This window comes from Syngnathus scovelli, chromosome 15 (assembly GCF_024217435.2).
Source record: "Syngnathus scovelli strain Florida chromosome 15, RoL_Ssco_1.2, whole genome shotgun sequence".
Classification (NCBI taxonomy): Eukaryota; Metazoa; Chordata; class Actinopteri; order Syngnathiformes; family Syngnathidae; genus Syngnathus; species Syngnathus scovelli.
This window is the reverse complement of record NC_090861.1, coordinates 5423427-5449404: the sequence shown is the minus strand read 5'-3', so window position 1 is coordinate 5449404 and position 25978 is coordinate 5423427. Positions and strand designations below refer to the sequence as shown.

The following is a 25978-nucleotide window of genomic DNA, read 5'->3' as shown; positions in this document are numbered from 1 at the left end:
TTCTGGCTGCACAAGTCCATACACCCCTGCCTTGTGTGTCAATATACGGTATATACTGACTCTTCACCCTGTGACTTTTTTTTGTGTGCTGACAACACAAATGGCCGTCGTGATTAAAGGCGCAGTCTCGTGCCTGTCAAGAGATGCACGGCGCTTCCTCCCTCACCCTCTTCTAATTTCTCTCTTTTGACACGCAGAGGCCACAACAGGCAAAGGCGAGCCATGACAATGCAGACCGAAAATAGGCGCGCTCAGAGTAGCTAGCAGCTTGTTGTACATTATGTCAAATGTTTATCCAAATTGCTAAACACACTTTGCAAAGTGTTTATTTGGACTCGTCATTGGATAGCGTTCCAATATTTTGTTTATGTGTTTATTTAAGCGCATTATCAGGCTTGATGCAAGCGTGCCCTGTCTGGACGGGCAGCTGAGTGTTCCTTCCGGCGAGCTCTCTAATTTTAGCGTGCGTGTGTTCATTCACATTAACTCATGCCAATTAGATCATTTCACACGTTGCAAAGTGATTTTCCACGCTTTACTTCGGCTACTTCCCGCAGCAGCGTGTTCAAATAACAGCGGCCGACGGGCACTAAATCGAGAGTTGAGCCATTTTCTTCTAATTAATGCGGCTTTTTTTTTCCCCCCCAGTGCGGGGCGTGCAATGGTAAGGAGTTAAATAGAAGGAAGCAATACTGATGATGATAATAGTGAATATATTTGAAAAAACCTATAAGCCCAAAAAGTATGTTATGTGCTGCCCAATTAATCAAAACAGTGTTGTGATTACTGTAAAATGAATGAAACACACAGAATGCACCTGTGGGCGGCCATTTTGCCATGACCCGGATAAACAAATGTCATCCACTGATTTGATAATAGTGGTCGGGAAAGTTTTGTATTTTGATGCCATCTTTCACTGCATTGTTCCTTTGTTAAGAAGCAAGTGTCGTTTTCTAAATCATTACCCCACCAGTGAAGGCTGGAACACACATCGGGTCACTTTCCAGCACATTAGCCTCTCTGGCAGACACGCCAGCGCAAAAATCCAAAACGCTCAATTACTCACTTGGAGGAGAGGAAAAAAAGAAATCAACTCAATGTTGCTTTGCTTTGACAGTGGAACCACCAAAAGCACCGTCTTTGGCTTGTGGGGGGGGGGGGGGGGGGGGGGGGGGTCAAGCACTACTTTTGTCTAAATGAAGCTTGTCAACTTACTTCCCTGGCACCGATTTGAAAATAACGAGCCAAGAAATCGAAACAAAACTTCCTCACTGTTATCTAAGCATTCGGGAAAAGACGCGGAAAAGTTTTTCAATGAATATTTGTATTCCAATGTGGCCACTTTAATTTGAAGGGACATCCACACGCTTAATTAGCAAAACAGAACAGGAAACGCCTAACTGACTTATGTTTTTTTAATAATGCACAATGAGGCTATTAAATATTAAGTGGCAGTTTATTAAGTGCTTATTTATCGAGCATAGGAGAACCTGGGCATTAATGTTTAAACGGGGAGCCTCCAGCGGTGTGGGAGTGATGGCCAGGAATGAAGTTATCAAGAATAAAATGAGATTATTTGAGAGGGAAAAATGACGTGGCATCGCCCGCTCGCTTGCCAGCCAACTGACTCACTCGGCGGAACTATTAATAGCCACGGGAAAATGCCATTGCCGTCAAAATTGCTCGGATCAGAGAGCTTTTCCCGTGACGTCACCTGTGAGCTTTTTTGACGCGGCGCCGGCGTCTGCACAGCTGCCGTCTGATTGGCCAAACTGAGCGCTGGCCGGTTGTGATTGGAGAATGCTTTAGGCCGCAGGAAAAGGAATTTATTTTCTTGATATTTTCCAAACGTCATTCATCGCACTAATTTGAACTTGGACAATTTGCAAGATTTCATACTCGTGTTAGGGTCATCGATGGGCATTAAATAAACGCTTTACGAAGGCGACAGGAGAAAACCAATTCAAATTGTCTCACTTGAACAAGTATGAAGACTTAACGAAACACATCGTGCCGAGGGACCAAATCAATGACTCATGGAAAAGCTACGGCACGCTTAAAGTTGTGTTATGGCGGCAGAATTTCGTTCAAAAGCGGGCCAAGGCACAATTGGATGCCTGCGAGCAAGACTTTGGAGCTGTAGTTTATGCGACTCTAGCCATAAATAGCAACATGCCACCCCCTGTAGGCCAACATTCCCCCCCCACCCCTCAACCGCCTCTCTTTTACATTCACGGCTTGGTATAATCCAGCGCCGAGCTCAGCAAGCAGGCGTATTGCGAGCGAGCGAGCAAGCGAGCGAGGGGCAGCGGCCAACGCTTTGATCTACCGCAACAAGGGCGACTAAACGACAAGTATGACACGCTTCGGAAAGGCCGCTCGCCCGCCCTCCGCCAGCCTCAATCTCCCGCAATGGCTTGTTTCGCATTGTTCCCGCGTCCTCCAATAGCCGCCGGATTTAGTTGGCAAAAGAGACATCATGTGCCACAGATTAGTATGTTGTTGTTGGTTTTTTTTTAGAAGAGTTTGAGTTAAAAGAAAAAGTGGGATACCGATTGACGGGTCGTATCTCGAAAAAACGTTCAAGTCTGGTTTCTTGCATATCAAGGCACCACCGATTGATGATGTCGATTGAATAAGATGATGGTTGAATACCTGGAACAGATTGAGGAAAAAGTGGAAAACCCAAAGGATCCCGCACGAGAGGTTGTCGCAGCTGCGCTTAAAGGTGCGGATGTTTTGAAGATGGCAGATGCCATCATTTGCGCGAGCGAGCGCTCTCAGAACTCCAGCCACTTGGAAGGCACCTGATCCCTCCGGAGCCTTTGCCAAGACCTTGCAACCAAGGACGACTTTCATGTGCCAAACACCTACACAAACACTCGCCACCCTCCCTTCCCACACCCTCCTCAGCAAGCAGAAAAATATCCTGGAATATTGCAGAAAGGAAATTGAAAGCCACTGCTGAGCATCTTGTGGATTTTCTCAAGTATTCCAATGACTTTCTTTTTTAAGGTGGGATTTATTGTTTGGTGGCTCATTTGAGGAAAAAGTGAGAGAACTCTTACCGCTTTTGTGTCGACCGTGCGAAGCGGCGACTGTGAAGTGAAGCCTCAATTACGGCAGCAAGGTGAGAGGACGAGACAGGCTCATCCATCACCGTCGAGGAGGAGCGGCGAGGTGAAGCCATCCGCTCCGAATTGGCAGCTGCCTGTTCTGGGGGGAAAAAAAAATTTGTCGAGAATTAAGCTGCAGTGGCTGCCAACTTTTCAGACATTGTTCCGTTGCGGCCAAATCCACAAGGATGCTCCCCCCCCCACCCCGAGTCACTCGACACAAACAGCAAGTGTTGTACAGCCTCTTGTGTCGTCTCAAATAACAATGCAACCACAGTTCAAACCAAAACATATTTAAAAACAAAGATTACAACTGACTAAAAGTCATGGAGCCATCTTTTCTGAAAAAAAAAATCAGTTCTTTGAGCACCTGTCTACTTGGCCAATGTATTGAGTCTCTTCAAACACGAGTTGGGCGGAATGCAATGTTTGTGTGTCCACACAACATATGGCTTTGTTTAAAGTACGCCTTGCATATTTGAAAACAGCCAGACGGAGAGATGCAACCCCCAAAACAGAGCCAAGTCCTCCGAGGCGGGGAAAATATGGGTCACCCCCACGTGGGGAAAAAAAAAAAAAAACTCCCCACAACCCACCGGTACCTTCATTCCGTTCCCTATGCCAGGAGTTGCTTCCATTCAAGATTCCAACCTCATTTTCACTATGATTAGGAGGAATGTTGGTGTGGAAATATCAAATCAGCAGCAGTAATTGACTTGGTGGGCAACAGATGCGCTTTAAAGTGCTAATGCAAAAAGCGGCCACGATGCTGGAGTCAGCACTTTTGGAGGACCAAGGTGGAAGGAGCACTGATAACAAAACCGCCTGGCGCAAAGTCACTTAAAAGTCAAGCAATGGTTAAGAAAAGTCGGGATTGAATGTGTAACTTTCCCGTGTCACCCTATAAAATGTCACGTTCAATTGCTTTGAAATCATTCTGGCAGCCTGGTCTCGGGAAACATTTGCCAGTTCACCCCGGAGTGTTGATCTTTTTCAAGCCTTGACCAAAAGAATGAATTAGCCAAACCTCACGCCGGGCTTATTTATTGTCGCTCCAAGTTGGAGGCCATGTGTGTGTATTGATTGGTGGACGGGAGAAGCACAAAAGCCCTGCTGGAAAAATGAAACCTGTTTGTGACTAATCGTGTTTGTGTGCATACATTTCAGTGTGCAGCCGTGCTGTAGTCCATCAACTTAAGTGCCATCTTTCATTTGTGATGCAATACAAAAATAATTTCCAGTTTCTTCTTCTTGGACTTTCCAGCATTTGGCAACCTAATGGCACGTTACCGCTACAGAGTATGAGATGGCAATCTAAAGTTCCTACCATTGGCTTTCATATAGACTTCCTGTTTACATTTATCTGACCAATAAGAGAAGAGCGTGACGTCACATGGTTTGTTCCAACGTATTTCCGTACACTCAGAATTTCTTGCCACGGGAAGTTGCGGACGCACATCTCCGTTGAGCTGTAACGTTCTGGGGAGGGTGTATGCTAATTAGAAGCTAATTAACTCAGAGCGCTGCAAACAAACTGTCAGCAGCATCACCCACACGATTGCTAAATTCTCCAGCCTCAGCGCCTGTCGAAGTCATCCAATTTGTCCCCGGTGCGGTGTGGCATTTGTGCCGGATTAACGAGCGGCTGAATTTACGAGGCAAAGTTACGGAGAATGTTGACCTATAAATCATTCATAGTGGCCTAGCCCATTCGCCCAACCCTGAAAATTACAGGCTTACCTCCAGAACATAAATTATCCATCAGGTTTCAATCGGCTGCCTGGTCGGCTATAATGCAAAAAGTACAGCCACAAAATATTCCTTGAGTGCCATTTTCCAGAATATCTATCAACGGCACAGGTGAAACTCATTGGCTGTACCCCATTATCTATGCAAATTTTTTTTTTTCCACTGTAAATGTTCCATAGATGAATCATTTTGCTATCTTTTGACAGAGACAGTCAACTAGTAAAAAATGGCAGTATTCCTTCTATCAATGCTCAGGGATTGTCACCTGAGTTGGCCCGGACTTTAAGGGGGGGGAAAAAAAAAAAGGAAGAGGGGACCAAGCGAGGAGCATTTGGGTTGGGATAAAATTCTTGGACTGTACTGGCAGCATTATAATTAGTTTCAGGGGAGCGCTGGGTGTGTTTAAGGATGATAAGCCAGTGCCGGTTTGGGTGAAGAGGAGTCAGCAGCAGCTTGTTATCTGTGCAGGGTTGGGGGGGTGGGGGGGGCAAAACACCCTAATAACTTTGAGAGACAAGGGTTAGGAGGGTTGTGTTGATGCTGCTACTGGCAAGAGATTAAAAAAAAAAAACAAGTGCACCAACTCTGCTCAACATCACTGTTAGTTTTCTTGCAAATGACCTCTTTTTACATGATTGCTAACGACTCCCACGGCTGCGTCGGGCTCACATCGCCGCCGGCTGACCGCAGGACCGGAGCGTACGTTCCTCCCTTTTCTTGCCTGTTAGCATCGTCAATACGCGCTCAATCATTATTCACGCTGTGTTGCAGCTGCAGAGAAGATGCAGCGCATGTCAGGATGCGGCTGTCAAGTGACTCGCCGCCGCCGCCGCCGCCCTTCCCCTGCCTCAGGCTCGCCACTCCCGTGCAATGCGAGGAGGCAGAAGAGGACTGGAAAAGCTCAAGTGGCTTGTGGGAAATGGCACGCCTTGATGATTTGCAACACAGCCAGACTGATGTGGATGATTGAGCGCAGCCTATTATTATTATTATCATCGGGTGTAAATTAAAAGCAAAGCGCATGTTTAGGTTCTCCAGAAGCTAAACACACATTGTCGGGAAGCATCTGCCCTAAGAAGTCGAATGGCGCAGTATCGGCCATGAAAAAAAAGGAATGACTTGACCGAGAGTTATATTGCTGGTCCCGAGGGAATTTTCAATTCCAAGGGTCTCCTAGGGGAACTATTCGAAGACTGCCTGAAATATTGGGAGGGACCTGCAGTTCAAAGCTAGCTTTTATGAAATCCAGTGTAAATGGCTTTTCCTGTCAGGATTGTCGTTGTGACGCGGCCTGAGGTTGTCCAACAAGAATTTTGAAATGTTTTCATCGGAGTCAGTCACCTTGTCACAATTAATCTTCTCCGCTACAGCAGAGGGCAGAAGAAAGGTTGCGCCAAGAAGCACGACAATTTTAGATTTGGCCTTGAACCATCTGTCGAGGACTCTCCCACCCCCCCTTAAATTGTTTATGTAGAGTTTCTGCTATTGCACAAATAATGGCATAGGTGAAAATGAACGGCATCATTTAAGATACCAGAGCAGAAGCAAAAGTGTAGCGAGGTGATTTAAGCAGCTCTGCAGTAAATGAGTCATCAGAAGTGCAGCCACCTTCCGAGCCGAGCACTTAATTTAAGTTCTACACGTTGTGGACATTGTGTTCATTTATCATCATGTGTGTGTGTGTGTGGGGGGGGGGGGACTGTTTTTCTTGCTCAAGATCTTTTCGCCATTAATCTCAATTTCATCCGCTTAGTCCAATTTAAACTCACTTCTGTCTTTATGGTCCATTGGTGTGAAAGATGTCACTGAAGGTTTGAGCTCAACAACTTTCTATGCGTGATGAAAAGTCAAGAGGGGGGGGGGGGGGGGGGGTAAGAAAAAATATTCCAGCCCGTCTTTCTTTTTCACATGCACGTCTATGATGATCATCAGCAGTGGTCCGAGTGGCAGCTGATGTCATCGTTTGTGTCAGCCGTCAGCCAGTCTGTCAGCTTGCTGCCTCCACGGCCTCATCATGCACTTTTAAACCCTGCGTTGGCCCCATGCAAATATCGTCAGAGCTAAAGGAAGTGGAAAAGTCTAACGTCTTTGCAAAAAAAACTTCCTAAACTGTGAAATGAACAGGCTTTGCTTTGGTGTAGAAAAAGCAATTACTTTTCAATAATGCCATTTTCAATTTTATACGGAACACTAATTTATGCAAAGGAGGGATCCTCTTTATGAAATATTACCAAGTCTCATTTTCCTGTTTTGTTAGGTTCCATTGTGGTCATGTTATTTCACAGATTTGTATGTAATTTCACTGTCGGCCACTAGATGGCAACACATTATTTTGACACAGTAATCGTGTAATCCCTCTTCAATCCTGCAGATGAGAACTCAATTGGCATTCCCAGAGGACAAACAAAATGTCTGCCTCTTCTCGTTTAAAATGGAGCGAAAAAGTAGTCTACCACGAGCTCCTTTCACAAGTGTGTGCATTTAATTCCGAGAGAAATCCCGTTCCCGGGCTCTTTAGTTCAGCGCTCTTAATTAACTGCGGCGAGATAACAAGCGGGGAGTTGCAAATGCGGCCTGGGAGCGCCCGGCGAGCCAATAAGACGCTGGCGAATAATTCCCCCTTTCATAGGATTGACAGATTTGCACTGATTTCCTTGGCGCTGGCAAAGCCTTCATTACAAGAGCATGCAAGTGTACCTGCGCTGCACATTGTTTACGTGCAGCGCATTTATTGATGCTCACGTCCAAATTCTTCCCTCGAGCGTCTGCTGCAGGTCGTTTTCACACTTGACCCGTTTGCACAATCTAATGTGAACATTCAGTCACGACCGGCATTTAACGATCTGCGATTCTCTGTAAAAAGCAGCATTTGTTTAAAAAAAATGGCTTTCATTTTATCTTTTTGTCCCCCAGGAAATAATAGAAATATTCCTCTTTTTGTCACGGTCACCATCGCAGAATCATCAACTGCACAGGCAATGTTTTGAAGTAACGTTTCAAGATTTGGGCGGTATAGTAATTTAAGAAGTCATTTAGCGTTTTCAAGGTGTGTGAGGGGGGGGTATATGACTCAAACTAATGCATGATTGTCACACGTCTATGAACAGTGCTTTCAAACACTTTTATTATGCAAATCCTTAGCCGGTCAGCATCACTCGTCACTGCATCCCCAAATCAGAAACTAGCACAAATTTCACCGGCATCCCACTGAGGCATTATGAAGATGAGCAAGGATCCACTGGCTGGACTCTTGCATCTAATGCCGTTCTCGTCTCCATCTGGCATGCCCGCGTTTGCCGCCCCCACCGAGTCGACACTCCTCACGCCATCACAACTGCACGTGACCAAGTCTTATTTTCAAGCGCAACGCCTTTGATTTTCCCATTTATTTTCTGCACTCTCACTTGAATCGAAAATCAAACTCTACACGCGAGAACTTTTTTTTTTTTTTTCCCTCATCCTTGGGCCATTGTTTTGCTAATTGCGGGTTTTAATTGAATATAATGTGAAATCTCTCACCGCGTGGTCTCGGCGCCACAATGGAGTAATCCATTCGCCCACCCGCTTATTCCAGGCTCTGACAGGAAGCGACGTTTCTCGGCCCAGCAGCCTGTGGAGAATCAATTGGCTGTGGCTGGAGAAGGAAGAAAAAAAAGATCATGCTGACGGATTTGGAACAGGCCACCACACACACACTCGCACTAATCATGATGTACAGCCACAAATACAGTTAACAATCATACTGCTAACGATGAAACATCATGGCAATCAGCGATATCTTATTTAGGGGGCCCCTCATAATCCGTATTGGAATGTTGCACCCCACCTTGGTCCTATCTATAGCATTAAAGTTAATGGGCAAAGATTTGTGCACTTCACACCACAAGTAAAAATGAACTGCTTCATGATTAAAATTTCTTTTTAACTGACTATGGGCGAAGGACGAAGTAGGAAAAAAAAAAATCCCCAAAAATGAATCGCTTATGCTCTGTTAATTTGCTAATTTTCTGCCGTCATGTTGAGAAGACAGAGGTGGGACGGCGAATTTAAACAGTGTCAAACGGCGTGTTTATCGGATAACAGGAACACAGCTGCGCCCGCCGACGCAAGGAAAAGGCCGAGAGAGACGAGACTGACAAATCAACCGTCGGCGATTAGCTTCCTTGTGTTTTTTCTTGTCCCTCCTCAATGATGTTTGGTTGTAGGACAATGACAAAGTGGTGCATCATAATTCAGCTTGGAAAGCATAAAAACAGAGGGTTGAATATGCAGCACAAATAATAAGATGAGTCATGGGACACATTTAAACAAAGCTGTCCACATGAGTGCTTTTAGCAGGACACATCAGGGGTGTTTAGCACAGGAAATACACACAACGGCTGACTAAGAGCGTTATCTTCCGGGCTACGTCACATGGCAGCCTCCAGGCCTCTGCCAAATCCAGGCAACGGGACGTCGCCGAGTGATTCACGGAGGACGCGGCGGCGCTAATGCCCGTTAGCGACTTCTCCTCGTCGAGGATGACGAGATCCTCAGGGGAAGGCTTGCTTTTATTGCAGTGAGAAGAACCCCAAACGTGTCCACTCCTTGCTCATCGCGTAAGCAAAGACACAAGTGCATTAGTATTCTGTCAGGGAACCGACTTTAATTAATCACAATATAAAAGAAACCCTGGAAGACTTTCTCTCTGTCGACAAATTTATATATCAATAAAGCTGCAGTGGTATAGCAGATGGTAGAAATAGGCACCGTTGATTAGGATTAAGCGCTACAGGCTTTAAATATGACAGAAAGGGATTGGGTCGGGTTACAACGGAATTTCCCATCCCGAATTTGAATATAAATCGGTACTGTGAAAGTCTGCGGACTGCGAAAAGAGCTTTGTGGAACACCGCCAGTATCTAACGATCACGGTCTCCTCAGTTCACAGCAAAGTTGTTCGTCATCAGCCTACGTCAAGACAATCACTTCAGAAAAAGAAGTCTACACTTTGCCAAGCTTCTTTTTTGTCCAATTTGTGGCATGCTGGAATTCAATTATCCCACTTTGAAAGCCTCTTTTTCATGTGAGCAAAATGATTAGCGTCCATATTAATTTATAACGACATTCGTCCTTCCTCCTCCATTCGTTTCATCTGCTTTCTTTGTCCTTCGTCTTTCTTCATCATCATCATCCGCTACTTCTTCTCTTCCGTCTGCGTAACCTTGCGAGTTTGCCTTTAATATTCATGGCGACCGAACCCGAAGGGGATTCTTTGCCATGTCTCTCTAATTTAAGCCAGATAAGCTTCATCATTCACGCGCTGATTTAATACGAGTCATGTGACTGCCTGATGAGCGGGTAGAAGGAAAGGAAAGATGGAGAGGGATCAATGGGGTCGAATTTCACCAGGCGAGCGAGCGTACGGTAAAGGACCTTTTTTTTTTCTTACTTCCGACCCTGATCCGCTCGTTCAATTTATGACTCCTCTTTTTGTTCCTGACAAAATGAGCTTCATCGGTTATAGGGTTACGCTTATCCTCAGGGGCCCCGGAGCACCTTAATCCTAATACCGTACTTTACGGCACATAAAATAGAAAAAGAGAGAACGAAACCAATGTGATGAAGCAAAACAAGTGTAGAAACTCATGGAATGAATTATACTTTGTGAAATAAAGAGAACCAGAGAAGGAAACGTACCCCGACGAGCCACGGAATGACTGACACTTCGCTTTTTATCTCCGGATGGTTCACGCTAAGAATCTCGTGGCCGTGGATTTTCTTATCTGGCCATTATGCACGCTCGTACCTCGGCCCGTTATCTTTCCCTTTTCACCTCGCTATGCTAAGGAAGCCATTTTGTATTCCGGACACGCCACGCCTGGGTGCTCTTATCTTCTCGGGGGGGCTTTGAAAAAGGTTCTGATTCTGCATTTCAAGTACGAGCATAAAAAGATATTCCAAAGGCGGCGGCTGAGGTGACTTGTGTCGCTATGCTAACAGAGTGAGAGGGCTAAGTGCACTGAGGCTGACAGCCAACTCATCTTGGTTATGAACACAGATGACAAGCGATATCTTTGGGTACGCACGCATGAATCCATTCCATGTGTGATTTTGTTAACAATCTCTCAGAGCTCGAGAATAGCACCGAAAATCACCAAGCAGTCAGTTGGTCGCTTGAGTTGTCTGTCTATAAATCCATCCATCTTTCAAATTATACCGCCAAAATGTCAGCGCTGCTGTTCCTTCCGCATATAAAACAACAACAACTCCCACCCCCGCCTTCCACCGCGCCTCCTTATGACACCGCTTGTCAAGCCGACAGGCGCTAGCGGGAGGCTAAACTGGCCGTTTAATCAGATGAAAGGTGTGAAAGCGGTGCCAAAAAAGTGTCATGGCTGCAAGAGACTCCACAAACAGCCCCGTCCCTACGTCTGGCTTTTTGTTTGACAATCAAACCCTTAAGCACCTTGCCTTACTCGTAACGTTGGAGCTATTCAGCCTTTAGGGGAAATTTTAGGATGTATTAGAAGCTCCTTTAAACTTTTTGAATGCACGTATCCAGCTGTCCGCCTTCATGAATTGGGATTATAAAGATGTTCCTTGGAAATATTTCCTCCTTGAAATAAGAACCATCGTCATTGGGACGCATTTGGGTCAACATTCTGTTGCATTCATTTATTCCAGGGACAAAAGGAGAAACAAACAGAAGATCCATCTGTTTTATCTTTTTATAGGCGTGGCTAGCAATAACCCCCCCCATTCTGGTTTCTTATTTTATCTTCGTCATAAACATGACATGCAGCAAACATCACCTGTTTTTCTCCCATTACGCTTTTGTCATAAAATGTCAATGGTGACAGAGTGCGGCTCTGAGGGCGTGTTTGTCCGGAATGCTAATGAGTTCCCAGTAGGCAGATCCATCTATTTCATTTGCACACATTCTTTGTCCAGAGTCCAAATTAAAATCAACTGCATATATCAATAATATTGGAGTAACAATGTGGATCAAGGTTTGGAAGTATATGAAATAAGCAAATTTTGCAGCTCGTGACATTTTGACCCCTTTTGGCCGGCCGGTGTCGCAAATAATTCATTCGAGTTAAACCGTCGGTAAAAAACGTAAGTTATCAGAGATCAGAAACTTTGAACTGCAATGTGTCCTGAAGCAAAACACTTGATGCCCGAGGCTATGCCCTCAGCAAATGCGGCGCTTTGAGACAAATGCAAATGCTAACAGAGTGGAAGGAAGCAAGCTCGACTGAAAAGGCTTGAAATACATACACAGCCATCACAGCCTTTAGGGATTATACAATTAATGAGTTCTCATAAATACTAATTCATTATTTATCATCTGAGCCCGACTCAACTTTCTCAAATACGAGATATTTTTGTACCTGTCAGGTTTTTTTTTCCTGACCTCGCCTCATCAGCGAAGGATGTCTCTAGCAATCAAGCCTGAAATGAGTTGGTCACAAAATGGCTGCCGTGGGAGCTGACTGGTGAATTATGAAATAAAATAAGACTAATTATACATTTACAGCCGCTATGAGAGCGCATGCAGCAGATCGTGCAGATAACGCACATAACCGCTGTTGGCATGTTGAGCATGCTAACCGCGATAAGCGCAGTTGAGGGACAGCTATTGATCCATAAGGATATTGATTGGATGCTGCCAGATTATGACGCCGCCATGTACTAGCTCAGCCGACGGGATTATGCAAATAAACCAATTGAGGAGGCGGGTGTTTTTAGCCTGCCAGTTGACTTCAAAGCGGCCAGCGCTGTGCATAGAATTAGTGCTGTGCCTAATCCTGCTGAAGTTGGAGGAATGAGGAAATGGGGGGGGGGGGGCTTTCATTAATATATGAAGGTACAGTGAGTAAAAAAAGGTGGCAAAATGAGCAAGTGGAAAGTTTTCAGCGGGATAAATGGTGACTCGCAGCACAGCAACAACCAGAGTATAAATAAAATCGGTGTGCAGGAACAAGAACGGAAAGGAAGAGCAAGAAGTAAAGGATCAAAGTGAATTTTACACAAGTATGCCACCACCACCTACCTCAGTGAGGAGTGTAGGAAAGTTGGAAATGACTTACTTTTTTTGTATGAGCTTCACATCTTCTTGTTCCTGCGCAAACGAAAATTGCACATGCTGTAAAATACACGCGTGTCAAAGGGTATCTCAAAAGCTGGCTTTTGACTACATCTGTCAGGAATGCCAGGGGGACCAAATGGAGCTTGAACCAGGATTTATTGAAGGTAAAGGGATTTGGAAGGGAGGTAGGTGGGGAACCGAAGACACCGACGGGATAGAGACCCACGGCCAGCAAACGGACAGACCGACCGACAGAAGTCCACTTTGACAAGGTTAAAATTCTAACCGTGAGCCTCCAGACAGACCGAAGTAGAACCAGACGACAGGAACACTGGGTAGGGACAGGGACGGAACACAACAGAAGACACCGACAAGGAGGAACACATCATTTGAATACGTCAGGTAACAAGAGGGAGCAGGTGACAGACCTGACGATAACGAAGGGGTGTGGCTAAGGGAAGTTGACAGCTGCTCTGTCACGTGACAACATCCGCGGTGTAGCTCAGTTAGCAGTTACTGTAAACTTACACTAGTGCAACCACATGATCTCAAATTGTTTAATTTGACTTTTCTTGAAAATAAATTTTTTGAAAACCATTTTTGCATGCCAAAAAGCCTGGCATTCCAACATTCCTATTCTATGGTTGTCAGTGCTCTGTCACCAAAACATAGGCAACGTTTTGAATTCATCACTTGAAATAAGACCTTTAAAAAGAGAAAAATTAATTGCCATCATTGTCACAGCCACAAATGTATTAACTGATATGAGCAAAACGAAATGACGAGCTGTGAATGGCAGATGAGCAAGTTTGTGACGTGACTTTTCCCAAAAAGAAGTCATCATGTTAGCAACTGGCGCCGCCGTGTGGCTACCCTACACATTGCGCATATTAAAGCCCTCTTCTTTCTGTACTTTTTCAAAAACTATTGGACATTTTTACATTTTTAATTTTTAAAATTAAATTGACATTTTAAGTACATTATTGAAAAGTTAAGTGTTGTTTACTGTCCAGACAAAATATCTTCAAAAGTGCTGACTCAGCTTTTCACAGTTGCAATTTTGTGTTTGTCTGCAGCTGATCCGCACTAATCCGGATGCTTTTCATGCTTTGATGTTCATGTGCTTAACTTGCAATCCTCATCAGCATTCATTGCCTCCTGAAAGCATTGCTTATAAAAAGTCTACACACCCTAAATCGAATGCCCAAAGGTAATTTTATATCACCTGTCTGTCATCAGTCTTTTGAATGCGCCCAAAAAAACTGAGCCATCCCTTAACTGTCTTTTACATTGTTTTTTTTATTGATTTGTGTTGCACAGCACAGACAACTAAAGTACAGTGTCACAATATCTATTCAGGACATGTCGAAGATCATCAAGAAAGCAGTGAAACGCCACCACTTAAGAGTACAGGCGGGAAAACGTCAAAAGGCAAACAGTGCTGCTGAATGGGGTAGTAAATAAAGCAAATGGAATATATCATGTTTTGGTGAAGCAGCGCGTGGCTCACAGCCCTGCGGTTAGACTACGTTCATTGTTTTTTTTTTCTGCATTCTTTTGTTATCACTTCATCGTTCGGAGATGTAACTAAGCTGTAAACGGAGCACTACTAATAAAAAACGTCAAAACAAGCACATTGCAATTCGGCTACACCAAATGAAGCGGAATTATTGCTTTGGCTGATGGTGGACATTAAAAGTGTCACATTCCATGGATTTTAACAGAAACAATCGTTGATGTGAGAAACATTCGTGATAGAAAGAGATCTTTTTTTTGTGAATAAAGGCAAATGAGAAGCATTCTATTGCTATAAAGACACCACGTCAAATATACACATTCAAAATACTGGCAAGGAGGTGATGGAACGCATACAGAAATTTGACAGCTTGCAGTGTCATATATATTATTTACATACGGTACATTTTTATTATTTTTTTGATCGCTTCCGATTTTTAAAGTACAACAAAGCCTAAATCAAGTCTGAATGGATTTTGGTCTGGTGATTCGGGTGCCATACAATCATGAAAATAAAAAGTGGCACGAAGATGGTGCAAAAATTGCTATGGTGATGTCTGACGCTACGCTGGTGGTGTGTATTTATACGCTGCGAGTCAAAATTGTGGGAACCCCCTAAAAATTCACATTAAAAGAATTTCAAGATATTAACTTGGATATGCATGGCTGAGAATGGAGGATGTTTCCAAACTTTTTGACTGCTACTGCATGTGTAGGCCACGTGACATGAGCCAGAGGATTTTTACTGACCGGCCAGGCCTACCGGGACGTCAGATGGTGATGGTGGGGGGTGATGGAAAGGCAGGGAGGGAGTTGTGCCTACAGATTGACCAAGTGGAGGTCGGAGGCGGCGAAGCGGGGGCACAGCGCCATGTCGGGGTCTCGCAGCTGCCGCAGGACTCGCCGGTGGAACTTGGCACGCACGCGGTTGAACTCCATGATGTCGCTGGGGTCCTCCTCTATCCAGAAGCGGTGGAACTCTTGCATTAGGTAGCCTGACAAACACCCAAGAACAACCTTAAGAGAAATCTGGGCTCCGAGGCTCAGGCATGGTTGTCAAGGTAACCAAAGGCCGTCTCGCCATTGGCTGTATGTCGACTCACAGAAGGTCTGCTGGAGGTGCAGCAGGGTGGCCATTTCGGGGGCCACGTTGTACAGGTGCGTCTTCAGGGCGCCGCTCACCAGCAGCGAGTAGGCCAGGTCCGTGATGTTGATGCCCACGATGGCGAAGGAATAGCTGCGATAGTTCACAACGTTTCAGAATGTGATTTTAAATTGTTTTGTAATCATTTAATTTTTTTGTAACCTTACCCAATGGCTTTGTCAACGTTCTTGGGCTCAAATTCTAACATGTTGGCCTCGCTGTGAAGGACACACACATAAAAGTCAAGGGTCGTAGCCGAGGTGCTCTAAAACACACTTGCAGCACGACCAGACGAGACTGCTTGTGCAATTCACAAATGAGGTATAAAACGGTTCCCCCAGTTCTTCACTAAATGGACTAGACGGCTTGGAATTGGAACAATGGCGCATTCACGGCATGTGGCTGACAAAGCGGGTGAATGAGGGTGACCATGAGTACCTGCGACTCCCTTGCGCATTCCTGCGGCGGCGGGCGTGGGAGCGACACAGAGGAGGGAAGCGTGTGTCGAAACAGACAGAAGAAGCTCACTGAGATGCTGATGGCAAAGCAATACAAAGCAGTGATGCAATCAACACAAGATGAGTGTCCAGCTGAGAAGAGACCACACTCTATGGACAAAAGTACACCGACACACCTTTTTGTCTAGCCGTTGACTTTTGAGGAAGTGCTTTCGAGGAAATCCCAGAATTTTTTTTTTTCAAGTTGAACTCTCAAGTCACAATCACTGTGACAAAATTTGGAGAGGAGTTCCTCAGGGAAGTGTTTTAAATCCCCTCCAAGGTTGAAGTGTTCTCCTCCAGTAAAAATCATTCTGACACAATTTCACTGGAAACTTTTTTTCATTTGTCAAAGAAAGGTGAGTGTGTGAAATAGTTTTGTCCATACGCCGTGAAGCAGTGTTTGAGTCGCCGACAGTGAGCATGATGCACAAATGAGGTCACTTGTGTAATCGTGGAAACGACACTGATGCAAGAAATCGAGAGAGAGCCTGCGTGAAGTCTTCTGACATACTTGTGCTTGGGCAGAAGTGAGTCATGGAGCATCTGCAAAGCTGCAGCCTTGTCATGTTCTGCAAAGTACCTATGGAGAAAGGCAAAATTAGCATAGCTTCTTTAGCACATGCACATAAACTGGGAGCTTATCTTACAGCAGATTGTGGAGACCCAGAAGGCCCATGCCACGGAAATCCGTCTTGGGATCGCTGCCTTGGAATCCGATTTCACACCACTGCTTGGAAATCCGTCCGGTCAAGGGAGTGTCGGGACGCAGCTCCTTCCACAACTATACCAAAAATCAACAAGGGTGAATTGGGCGGCCATCTTGTAGAGAGAACACAACATACTAACATATGAGATGAGTTTAATGGATTGATGAACGGCTCACCTTCATTAGCATTTCCTCGTGTTGTTCGTTCTCGCAGTCGTAAGGCTCCCGCCGAAGCTTCTCCACCTCGGCCACCAAATTCCTGTAGCCTACAATTTGGAGCAGGGTGGCCTGCAAGGAGATGCCCAACCTGGTGGAAGAAGCTTATGAGTTATCTTTTCCAAGAAGCAGAGGTGTGTTTGGTCTTACTGAGGGTTGGTATCGGGGTTGATTTTCTTCAGAGCCATGATGTCATCAATGATTTTTTCTACTTTGTCAGGATGGGCGCTAAGGGCGGACTGCAGCAACTGCAAATACAATATGGTGTACTGTACATTTCTTTCAAAATAGCCAATCAGATTGCATCATTAATTGCTAAACTTGGACATTTACCTCATTTTTGGAATACTTCAGAGACGACTCTGCAAGAAAAACATTGCAAAGTTGGAAAAGACTAAACAGTACCAATCGACGAATTGGCAAATAATTGATAATTGTCAGTTGACGAATTTTAGCCTCTCACCGATCTTGAGCGTCCTGCGGGCACCGTGTTTGTTGTTGTAGCAGATCCGTTGTAGCTCGCAGCGTCCCGTGAATTTGCGTGCCACAAACTTGAGGCCTCGCCACAGACATTTGCAGTAGAGGAACACGAAGAACTGGGTCAACACTCTGAAGGGGAGAACACGTGTAAGAAAGTCACATATTGTGTCTTTACAAAAATAGACAAGGGACTGTTTGCACCTGAATGAGTTTCAAAAAAATTATGCACAGATAAACCAAAGCAGATTCTCCAAAACCTCTACGTGATCAATAATAATCAGGACAACTAAACAGCATCACAAATAAATTCCATCATCAGATAAAATGGAAGCTCGCCTTACCTCAGGAAGTGCTTCATGATGCCTGGTGTCTTCTTCGCTGGAGATAAAACTGCGGGATGACCTGCAAAGTGAACCATATGACATGTATGAAAATCTACAAATGTTTGTGATTGTAGATGATGAACATTTAAGCTTTTTGAGAGGAGAAAATTCCTCAGAATACTCATAACATTGCATTTTTTTCTACACAAAATAAATATCTTAATCAAGACATATTGAAAAATAATTATTGTAATATTGTTTTTTTTCCTCAGTGTAGGTACAATACTCTTGCATACTAGTGGTTCGCATTGGGGCCGCGGACCCTCTGTTGTCCCCCACCGCTGCAGGCCTGCATCTGAGGAACTGTCCATGGTGCGAAGACATGACCGCGCGAGCCGTTGCATTTACGGCTCTTCTCTCCTGAATTACCCCTTACAAGGCGCCACCGTTTCAAATCCACGACACAATCAAACCGTGGTGATATTAAAAAAAAATAGTAAAATCATGTGATTTCTAAAGAATCTGCTGGATGATTAGCAAAAGCAACGCGGTACATTTGCATAATCCGCAACCATGCGCAGCATTGCCCTCCGCCTTGCAAGGTCAGTGCGTCACCAAATGCGTCTTAAAAAGCAAATCTTACCGTTTTTTAATCTTTCAAAGGGAGTAAAAGGCAGGCGACGTGCGGCTTCGTCTCCCTCCCGTCACTCGGCACTAGACGTCCGCTTCTCCTCCATGATGACGCCGCCGGTGTGTCAGGATGCAGTCGACAGGGGTCGCCAAAATGCAAGAGCGCAGACGAGTGACGTAACGTGCTTAATGGAGATTGGTGCTGAAAACTGCACAAAAATAGCTCTCGAGACTTCACAATATTCGGTAAATGGAGCTGTTACTAATGCTTGAGAGAAAGCAGAAAGTAACAATATATATGATTAAATGAATGGTCAAATTTGGGGAGGGAGTTATTTCAATACATGTTTTGTGATATACAGTATTATTCAATATATCAAATTCTTAAAAATTAACAATTAATTTCATAGAAAACAAAAAATAATCGGATTTTGTTTTTGCAAACAAAAAGCATTAATCCCAAAGCCAACGATTAACAAACTGACAATATTTAATATTCTTCCATTTTTGGTACTCATCAAAAGTTGGCTTTTCTACAAAATGTTTTGAAAGGAGAATATCAAAACCAAAGATGATACATTGGTAATGCACTGCAGAACTACAAATGGCGTCAAATCAATGGGTATAAAAGGTCTAGCAGCAGAAAAGAACACTTATGGATCAAGAACACTTTTGGAAGTGTGAATCAACAAAACCACGTAGGCAAGCAAAAGTAACAAAACAAATGAACGCTTTTTTTGAATCAATGTAAACAGCCTTGTTCCTGTTTCTGTAACACTATGATGGAAGACAACATTTGAGCTGCCTTTCTTAAAACAGAAAGACTTGCGGCTTCTTCTGCCGTCAGAGTGCAGAGACCAATGTCACATGACTTTGTCTGACTGTGTCAGCTGGCAACAGGTGGTCCGATGCGCTTTGGGCCTCCTGGTCCGACGAGTTGCCGGAGTCAGGCTCAGGCTGAGCAGAATATGTGGGCACGGCGTTGAAAGTGACAAAGCCCACCATGATAAAGATGAACGCCATGATGTACAGCGCTGAGAACTGGAAACGAAAATGTTGCATTATTGAGAAGTGTTCCAAATTTTTTACCTCAACTAGATGCATGGCCTTGGTGTTTTACAGCCATCTTGTGGCATCTTGACACAATTACAAATCTCTTTTACGCAGGCCTCGATTATTCGTGGGGCTAGGGAGCGCCCCCAAATGGCGACTAAGGCAGACATTATTTCTCCACCCCCACCCTCCTACCGTGTAATGGAACAGGAAGAGCCCACAGAAAAGGCTGAAGAGGTCAGCAGTGAGAAGTGACAGGTTGACAGCGGTGGCGCTTGTCCTCTTCACCACCACCGGCATTAAGCTGTACAGTGTGAACATGCACACCACATAGAGAACAAAAAGCATGGCTGTGCCACACACACACAAAAAAACAACGGAGATGGGTTAGAGTAGGGGTTCTCAAAAAAACTTCTACGCCATTGTAACATTAGGCTCATGAAATATTTTTCCCAAAAACATTGATTGAATAATGATTCAATGAACTCACCAATGTGAAAGTTCCACTTGATTTTCTTGAGCGCACTAACTTCCAGGGCAGCTCTGCAAAAGACAACAACAGGTTCCACCTGAGTATTTTCTTTGCCTCTTTCTAATAATATTGTTGGCGAGGTAGAAAGCTCACAGTTGAATCCCACTGATGATCGTCCCGAAGAAGCCCATCATTGCCAAGAACTCCACCCGGGTGTGGTTCTTCACGGTGAACTCCTGGCACATGTTGGACACGGCGTAAAGGACGGCGCTAATCAGCACCAAGCTGTCGCCCAACAAGACATCGCTGGCTGTGGAGTCGTTCCATTAATAGAAGATGGCACGGACAGCATAGAAAGGAGAATGACGACAGACGGCCTCCTTACTGGATCCCTGGTCTCTTCCGGCCATCATGTCGGCGCCCACCATGGCGCCCACGCCGAGCAGGCAAACGGTCACGGCGACGTAGTGTAGCGGCCTGTAGCGAGTCTTCAGCAGGAAGCAGGACATGACCATCAGCACCGGCACCACGAAGCAGTCCAGCAGCTGCGAAACACGCGGGGCAGTATTGATGATACCAATCAACATAGTTATGAAATGGCTGCAGGCCAATTTGATAAAACATCCATAATCCTTAATTATTTTTCATTAAAATGGGGTACTGTTGTGTCTCACCTGGATGCTGGTCAGCGTGGTGTAGCGGTAGGCCATGACGACCGTGTAGTTGGCCTCCACGTCGGCCAGACCCATCAGCAGGTACTTCCACCACTTGGACTTCAACACTTGCGAGAAGGTTTGCTCTCCTGTACACACACGCACACACACATATATATGCAACAAGTATACTTCAGATTTTTGAATATGATTTACACTTGTATAAATGTATTGATCACTTAAGAGTATGTGGCCTAGGTGGAACTTTGGCCACTGGCATAAATGCTTGCTTATAAAAACTGCTTTTCATTATCATGTAAAGTCACCTTGAACTATAACAACAGTATGACTGGAGGAAAAATAGTCTAGATAACGGAGTCAGACTAAGATGAACTGTTTATACCTTTGTGGGTGCAGAGGAAGGGGGAGTATGCCAGCAGCAGTAGGGCATAGTTGAGGAAGCTCTGCAACATGGGCACCTCCGCGCCAGCGTTGGCCAGGTACTGGCAGCTTACCGCAGTGCCGCAGATCATCAAAGACAAGACCTGGCCCATGACCAAGGTCTTCAACAGATCCCTGGGAAAAAGAGAGCACGGGTGGATCAAGCCCCCCGCTACCTCGGATGACTTTCCAACAAAAACAAGTCGGTAATCCAAGCACTCACCACGTGAAGACGTCCCTCAGCTTGTAATTGTAGAGACCGCAGGCTAGCCTCAATTTCCCACATATCTTTTCATCTGCTTGGGCCTCCATTGCTTGAGGCTAAGATTATAAATGAGACATGTACAGGAATTACTGTCCTGACTGATTAGAGAGACCATGGTCCAAATCACTCAAGAATGTCTCGTGATTCCAATTACTGGGACTGTTCAAGATTCTCTTGCTGGATAGAATGTCTCCAATAAGGAAGCTAAACAAGATATTTTCTTTTTTCTTTCTTTCACAGTCTTGTCTGACGTCAAAGAATCTTACCTTAAGGTAATCAGCAGGCTTCTCTTAAATAGAAGTTTCAAAGTGTCACACCATTGATTCACACGGCGGTGTTCAGTCAGAGAATGTCAGTAGATACCAGTCCACATTTTTGCCTCCTCCTCCAGCAAGCGTGTCGGTTGAGCCTTATCATGCTGCTACAAGGGAAGCGCCCCTTTTCCTTCCTCGTTCTCCTCCTACTTTTCTCATTGGACCTAACATGGCAGCAGTTGACAGAAATGTTTGCTTCTTCCCCGTTGTAATTTGGAGGGTCGACAGTCTTTTAATTTGCCTGTTTCACGTTTGCTGCTTCAGAAGCAGCGTCGCGTAATAATGACATCATTCAGCCTTGACCAATAAGACCACTTCGGGTAAAAACGTCACTTTTCAGCGTCGAAATTTAAATACTGTACGTGCTATAAGTACATCAATATGCCATTTGTTTGGATCTCACTGGCCAAGAGGCCCAGGAGCCTGAATTATGTATTTTAAAAAAAGTTACAGTTAATTATAACGGGCAACATAGCCAACATTATAAGTCAACTTCTGCAGCATCGAAGGCCTGCAGTGGCAGCATCACCTCCAACAGATGGCGCTCCAAGTCAGGCCTGGGCAGCGCTGGAGTATCATTGTTCCTCTTCCTCCTCTTCTTCCTCCGCATCCGCCCGTCGCCATGGTGCAGATGATGGAGTCTCAGTGCGAGTACTTCATGTATTTCCCGGCGGTGCCCATCACGGACCTGTCCGAGCCGGCCCAATACCGCACCCTACCGCGCAGGAGCCATCTCTACCTGGGAGAGACGGTCCGTTTCCTGCTGGTGCTGCGCTGCAGGGACGCCGGAAGGGCGACGCCGACAGAGACAGGCCCCGGTAAGGACGGCGGAGGAGGAGTTGGGGGGGGGGGGGGGGGGGGGGGGGTGGAGTAGGAGGAAGCAGATGCTCTATGTTAATTGACTGCAATACATCCTCTCTCTCATTGCTCCAACAGTTTCATGAGTGAAATATCACATCAATGATCATCAATAATTATTTCTGAGCTGACAGTACCGGTTGTTCTTCATCAGGGGACGGTTTCGGGACCGAAACGTGCAGCGGTCGCGCCTGGCGCGAGCTGGCGGGCTCACTGTGCGCCGTGGCCAGCGTGAGTCCGGGCGATAGCGGTCGCCATCGGGCCGGCCAGCACCACCACGACTACGGCAGCAGTGGGGACGAGGGCGGCGACGACGCCGGGGATGACTACATGGCGGCGGCGGAGGCGGCCATCGCGGCGCTGGGCAGCAGAGTGGACTCGCGATGTCGGACCTTCCGGGACTGCAAGCCGCTACTCATTCACAACTCTTGCGGGTCAACCAGCCGGGAGTTCCGCAGGGCTCCGTTCCAGGTCAGTGCGGAATGCGTGACGCGGGCTGAGAGCTCCTCTTTACATTTGTCCTCCACGTTGTGCAGTCGCCTCTGGATGAGCCGATGGTTCTGGAGGACGAGGTCATCTTTCCGCTCACCGTCTCCTTGGACAAACTCCCCGTCAGCACTGTCAAAGTCAAGGTGGTCCCTCACATGTCAGCATCTCAGAAAATAGTAGATCCTTAGCTTCACATTCAAGTCCCCAGCCATCTTCCCGCCACACTCGTGCATCCTCAATGTCCAAAATGTGTGGCCTCAGGTGATGGTCACAGTGTGGAAGAAGGAGGCGGAGCAAGCGGAGGTGCAGGAGTTGGGCTACCTGAGTGTGCTGCAGCAACGAGAGCCATCACTCACCTTCAGACAGGACCTGAACACCTTCAAGGCTCAAGGTTTGCTTTCCGTGCTCAAAGCTTTGAAGGGTGGGCAACTGTGTCCCTCAAACTTGTCTTGACTTAGTGAGCACCACCTTGACCGTCCTGCCGCCTCCCTCCGTGCGCTGTAAGCTGATGAGCGTTTCGGGGCGCCACCTGGCTGTGCTCAAAGGTAAAGCGCATCAACATGTCCAACCACTGCCATCAAAAGCCGAACTGACGTTCTTCTTCTGCTCATGCTCAGTACTAAACAAGTCGTCGCAGGAGGAAGTGAGCGTGCGGGACCTTCGTATTCTGCCGGACCTCAACGCCTCCTACTTGCCCGTCATGCCCGACGGGTCTGTGCTGTTGGTGGACAACGTTTGGTGCGTAGGAAATGCATTTTTCAGGAGGTGGTTGGAGGAAGCTCTGCTTTAATATGCTCGTGGCATCACAGCCACCACTCGGGCGAGGTGGGCATGGCGTCTTTCTGCAAAGTGGACAGCGCCGCTTGCCGCCTTCCCAGCATGCTCGGTGCCTTGGAGGAACACGACTTCCTGTTCCAGCTGCACCTTAACGACATGCCGCTGGACGAGTCCAATGAGGTGTGTTTGGAAAGCGTTTTGGATCCAAAATGTGCTCCCCCTAATGTTTGCGTCCTTCTGCTCAGGGGATGGAGGTCCCTCTGGTTGCTGTGCTGCAGTGGTCAACTGCCAAGATGCCCTTCACCAACTGCATCTACACCCACTACAGGTTATATTTCACTTATTATATTTCTATATTGATACAAAATATTCTGAGTATGTACAGCGGCTTACTTGCCAGCGCTGCGCATCCGGCAGGTTGCCAAGCGTCCGCCTGGACCGGCCGCGCTTCGTGATGACGGCAAGCTGTCCCAGCACTGTCGAGGTCAAAGAGCACTTTAAAGTCAAATATGTGCTGCTCAACAACCTGCAGGACTTCCTGTCCGTGCGCCTGGTCTGGACCCCCGAGGGTGGGTTTCTGCTGTGGTCCTGTTCTTAACCAAATGGATGACTGGAAATTGGACTATGTAGTCCTTGTCGTTTGTGTTTTCAGGGCGCGGTCAGAACGAGGACTCCACGCTTTCTGCGGTGGTGTGCCACACCCCCCTCAGCAACCTCGGCCACTGTCGCAAAGGCAGCACGCTGACCTTCAGCGTAGCCTTCCAGATCCTCAGACCGGGACTTTACGAGGTACCGCCTTTAGGGGGCACCATCACGCTCATCGCTTTACAAATTCCATCTGGATTCCCAAACCAAGTTTATGTTTACTATGTTGAAAGGAATTAAAATTAGCGAGTTGGAAATGAGAGAGCGATGGATAACCTACTTGGCCCTCCTTTTTGCCTCCTCAGCTGAGTCAGCACATGAAGCTCAAGCTGCAGTTCACAGCATCCGTGTCCAACCCACCACCTGACGCCAGGCCACTCTCACGTAGGTGCACCTTGCGTAGACTTTGAGGAGGAATTCAGGAGATCTGAAGAAGACACAGAGTAGAAGTTAGGCAGATGACGTTTGGTGCTTCTGCTTGAACGTGACCTCTTACCTTCTGCGAACTGCGGCGTCAATCATGTCATCTGATTCTTGAGTCTGAATGCACTCAGGTAAGAACAGCCCATCCAGCCCGGCAATGAGAGACCTGCTAGACCGCCACCAGGCTAGTTTGGGTCGCTCCCAGTCTTTCTCCCACCAGCAGCCGTCTCGCTCGCACATCATGAGGTGAGAACGCAACCTCACTCGCTTGTTTTTCACTCCCTGCTCCAAATAAACATCAAGCATTTTCTTGTTCAGATGGAGCAATTGATTATTAATGATGAACGATGAATAATTGTGTGGATGTCTTGGACCTGACTGCATGTGCGACTCAGGACGGGCAGCGCCATGGAGCGGCGCGCCATCACACCCCCGGTGGGTTCTCCAGTGGGTCGGCCCCTCTACTTGCCACCGCAGGACAAAAGCCTTCTTTCGCTAGACAAGATCGCCAAGCGAGAGTGCAAAGTTCTGGTGGTGGATCCGGGACGCAGGGAGAACATCTAGGAGGACATGCGGGAGAATGTTGACCACCCCTCAAAGGACAATGTTTAGTCAGGACAAATGCGCTTGCTTTGGGGGACACATTCTGGCATCTTGGTGCCAAGGAACTATGTTGACATGAGTTGTGGAGCTTCAGCTCGTGCGTTGCAACCATCTTGCATTTTTGCAGTGTTATCACTACATCAGTATCAACTTGAATAAACTTGAATAAACAGTTTGCCCATTTTCCGCTTGCAAGCGAGGAGAGCCAGCATCATAAGTGCTTGAAAGCAACTCCGAACTCTGCTCCCGCAACAATCGTATTTATTCTCAACAAGGAAGATGGGGTGTGCAGAATATGTCTTTAACTTGGGGAAAGCTTCAACTGGGGTCGTCTCTGCAAACTGGCTCCAGCAAGTTGCAGAGGTGGTCTTACCTCTTTATCTTTACAATGGTCAGCTAGAGATGTTTACATTCGCGGGTGGAGCCCAACAAAGTTTACAGCAAGCACAGGCAGAAATAAGAGTTCTAAGTCAGCACTTCAAAATAATCACAAGATCAAAATAAGTTTCCAACCCTGTCATTTCCCTCCTGT

At 46.2% G+C, this 25978-nt stretch overlaps 4 protein-coding genes across 9 annotated transcripts in view; 1 reads left to right on the top strand and 3 right to left on the bottom strand.

Moving 5' to 3' along the window:
• gria4b (glutamate receptor, ionotropic, AMPA 4b) overlaps positions 1–13371 on the bottom strand; it is a 51968-nt gene extending 38597 nt beyond the window's left edge. Inside the window, exons 1-4 of one of the 2 annotated variants that reach the window (XM_049742605.2) lie at positions 13226–13371; positions 12941–12972; positions 8385–8499; positions 3069–3216 (exon numbers count right to left, since the gene is read on the bottom strand). The gene's annotated coding sequence lies outside the window, so the exon portion shown is untranslated. The remainder of the gene's footprint in view (positions 1–3068; positions 3217–8384; positions 8500–12940; positions 12973–13225) is intronic. The other variant, XM_068653078.1, reaches the window with a different exon arrangement.
• Positions 13372–14642: 1271 nt separating this feature from the next.
• On the bottom strand, positions 14643–18629 carry elmod1 (ELMO/CED-12 domain containing 1). Of its 3 annotated transcripts, none has more exons than XM_049742055.2 (12): positions 18467–18629; positions 17842–17902; positions 17484–17629; positions 17354–17382; positions 17171–17268; positions 16982–17111; positions 16746–16879; positions 16610–16678; positions 16037–16057; positions 15766–15816; positions 15558–15691; positions 14643–15449 (listed from the first exon to the last, which is right to left on the bottom strand). In XM_049742055.2, the coding sequence occupies exons 2-12, from the start codon at positions 17856–17858 to the stop codon at positions 15274–15276; spliced, it is 1005 nt and encodes a 334-aa protein (XP_049598012.1). In that variant the 5' UTR covers positions 17859–17902; positions 18467–18629; the 3' UTR covers positions 14643–15273. The 3 variants fall into 3 exon arrangements, with proteins under 3 accessions (XP_049598012.1, XP_049598010.1, XP_049598011.1); XM_049742053.2 differs by lacking the exon at positions 18467–18629 and adding an exon at positions 18120–18362; XM_049742054.2 differs by lacking the exons at positions 16037–16057; positions 18467–18629 and adding an exon at positions 18120–18358.
• A 294-nt stretch (positions 18630–18923) lies between these two features.
• LOC125981956 (solute carrier family 35 member F2) lies at positions 18924–22059 on the bottom strand. The gene is made up of 9 exons (XM_049742056.2): positions 21604–22059; positions 21296–21393; positions 21035–21207; positions 20653–20780; positions 20364–20523; positions 20132–20288; positions 19997–20049; positions 19702–19856; positions 18924–19494 (listed from the first exon to the last, which is right to left on the bottom strand). Exons 2-9 carry the CDS (start codon positions 21382–21384, stop codon positions 19297–19299), a joined length of 1113 nt encoding a protein of 370 aa, XP_049598013.1. The 5' UTR covers positions 21385–21393; positions 21604–22059; the 3' UTR covers positions 18924–19296.
• Positions 22060–22091: 32 nt separating this feature from the next.
• LOC125981954 (trafficking protein particle complex subunit 14) lies at positions 22092–25621 on the top strand. Of its 3 annotated transcripts, none has more exons than XM_068653157.1 (13): positions 22092–22469; positions 22637–22980; positions 23046–23141; positions 23260–23389; positions 23457–23543; positions 23616–23736; positions 23808–23955; positions 24021–24103; positions 24193–24344; positions 24428–24564; positions 24726–24804; positions 24975–25089; positions 25239–25621. In XM_068653157.1, the coding sequence occupies exons 1-13, from the start codon at positions 22190–22192 to the stop codon at positions 25405–25407; spliced, it is 1941 nt and encodes a 646-aa protein (XP_068509258.1). In that variant the 5' UTR covers positions 22092–22189; the 3' UTR covers positions 25408–25621. The 3 variants fall into 3 exon arrangements, with proteins under 3 accessions (XP_068509258.1, XP_049598008.1, XP_049598009.1); XM_049742051.2 differs by having other exon boundaries at positions 22095–22469; positions 22664–22980; XM_049742052.2 differs by lacking the exons at positions 22092–22469; positions 22637–22980 and having other exon boundaries at positions 23027–23155.
• The last annotated feature ends 357 nt before the right edge of the window (positions 25622–25978 follow it).

What these genes read in the sequence shown, in the direction of transcription:
- elmod1 (XM_049742053.2), bottom strand. Translation starts at nt 18,207, where the DNA reads ATGTCTTCGCACCATGGACAGTTCCTCAGATGCAGGCCTGCAGCGGTG. An exon ending in GGCCCCAATGCGAACCACTA is followed by an intron (nt 17,903 to 18,119) that starts GTATGCAAGAGT and finishes TTCACTTTGCAG; the next exon opens with GTCATCCCGCAGTTTTATCT. An exon ending in CCGCAGGACGCTCAAGATCG is followed by an intron (nt 17,383 to 17,483) that starts GTGAGAGGCTAA and finishes TTTTTCTTGCAG; the next exon opens with AGTCGTCTCTGAAGTATTCC.
- LOC125981956 (XM_049742056.2), bottom strand. Translation starts at nt 21,384, where the DNA reads ATGGAGGCCCAAGCAGATGAAAAGATATGTGGGAAATTGAGGCTAGCC. An exon ending in CCACGCTGACCAGCATCCAG is followed by an intron (nt 20,524 to 20,652) that starts GTGAGACACAAC and finishes CGTGTTTCGCAG; the next exon opens with CTGCTGGACTGCTTCGTGGT. An exon ending in CGGAAGAGACCAGGGATCCA is followed by an intron (nt 20,289 to 20,363) that starts GTAAGGAGGCCG and finishes ACGACTCCACAG; the next exon opens with CCAGCGATGTCTTGTTGGGC.
- LOC125981954 (XM_068653157.1), top strand. Translation starts at nt 22,190, where the DNA reads ATGGCGCTCCAAGTCAGGCCTGGGCAGCGCTGGAGTATCATTGTTCCT. An exon ending in CGCTGGACGAGTCCAATGAG is followed by an intron (nt 23,956 to 24,020) that starts GTGTGTTTGGAA and finishes CCTTCTGCTCAG; the next exon opens with GGGATGGAGGTCCCTCTGGT. An exon ending in CCTGGTCTGGACCCCCGAGG is followed by an intron (nt 24,345 to 24,427) that starts GTGGGTTTCTGC and finishes TTGTGTTTTCAG; the next exon opens with GGCGCGGTCAGAACGAGGAC.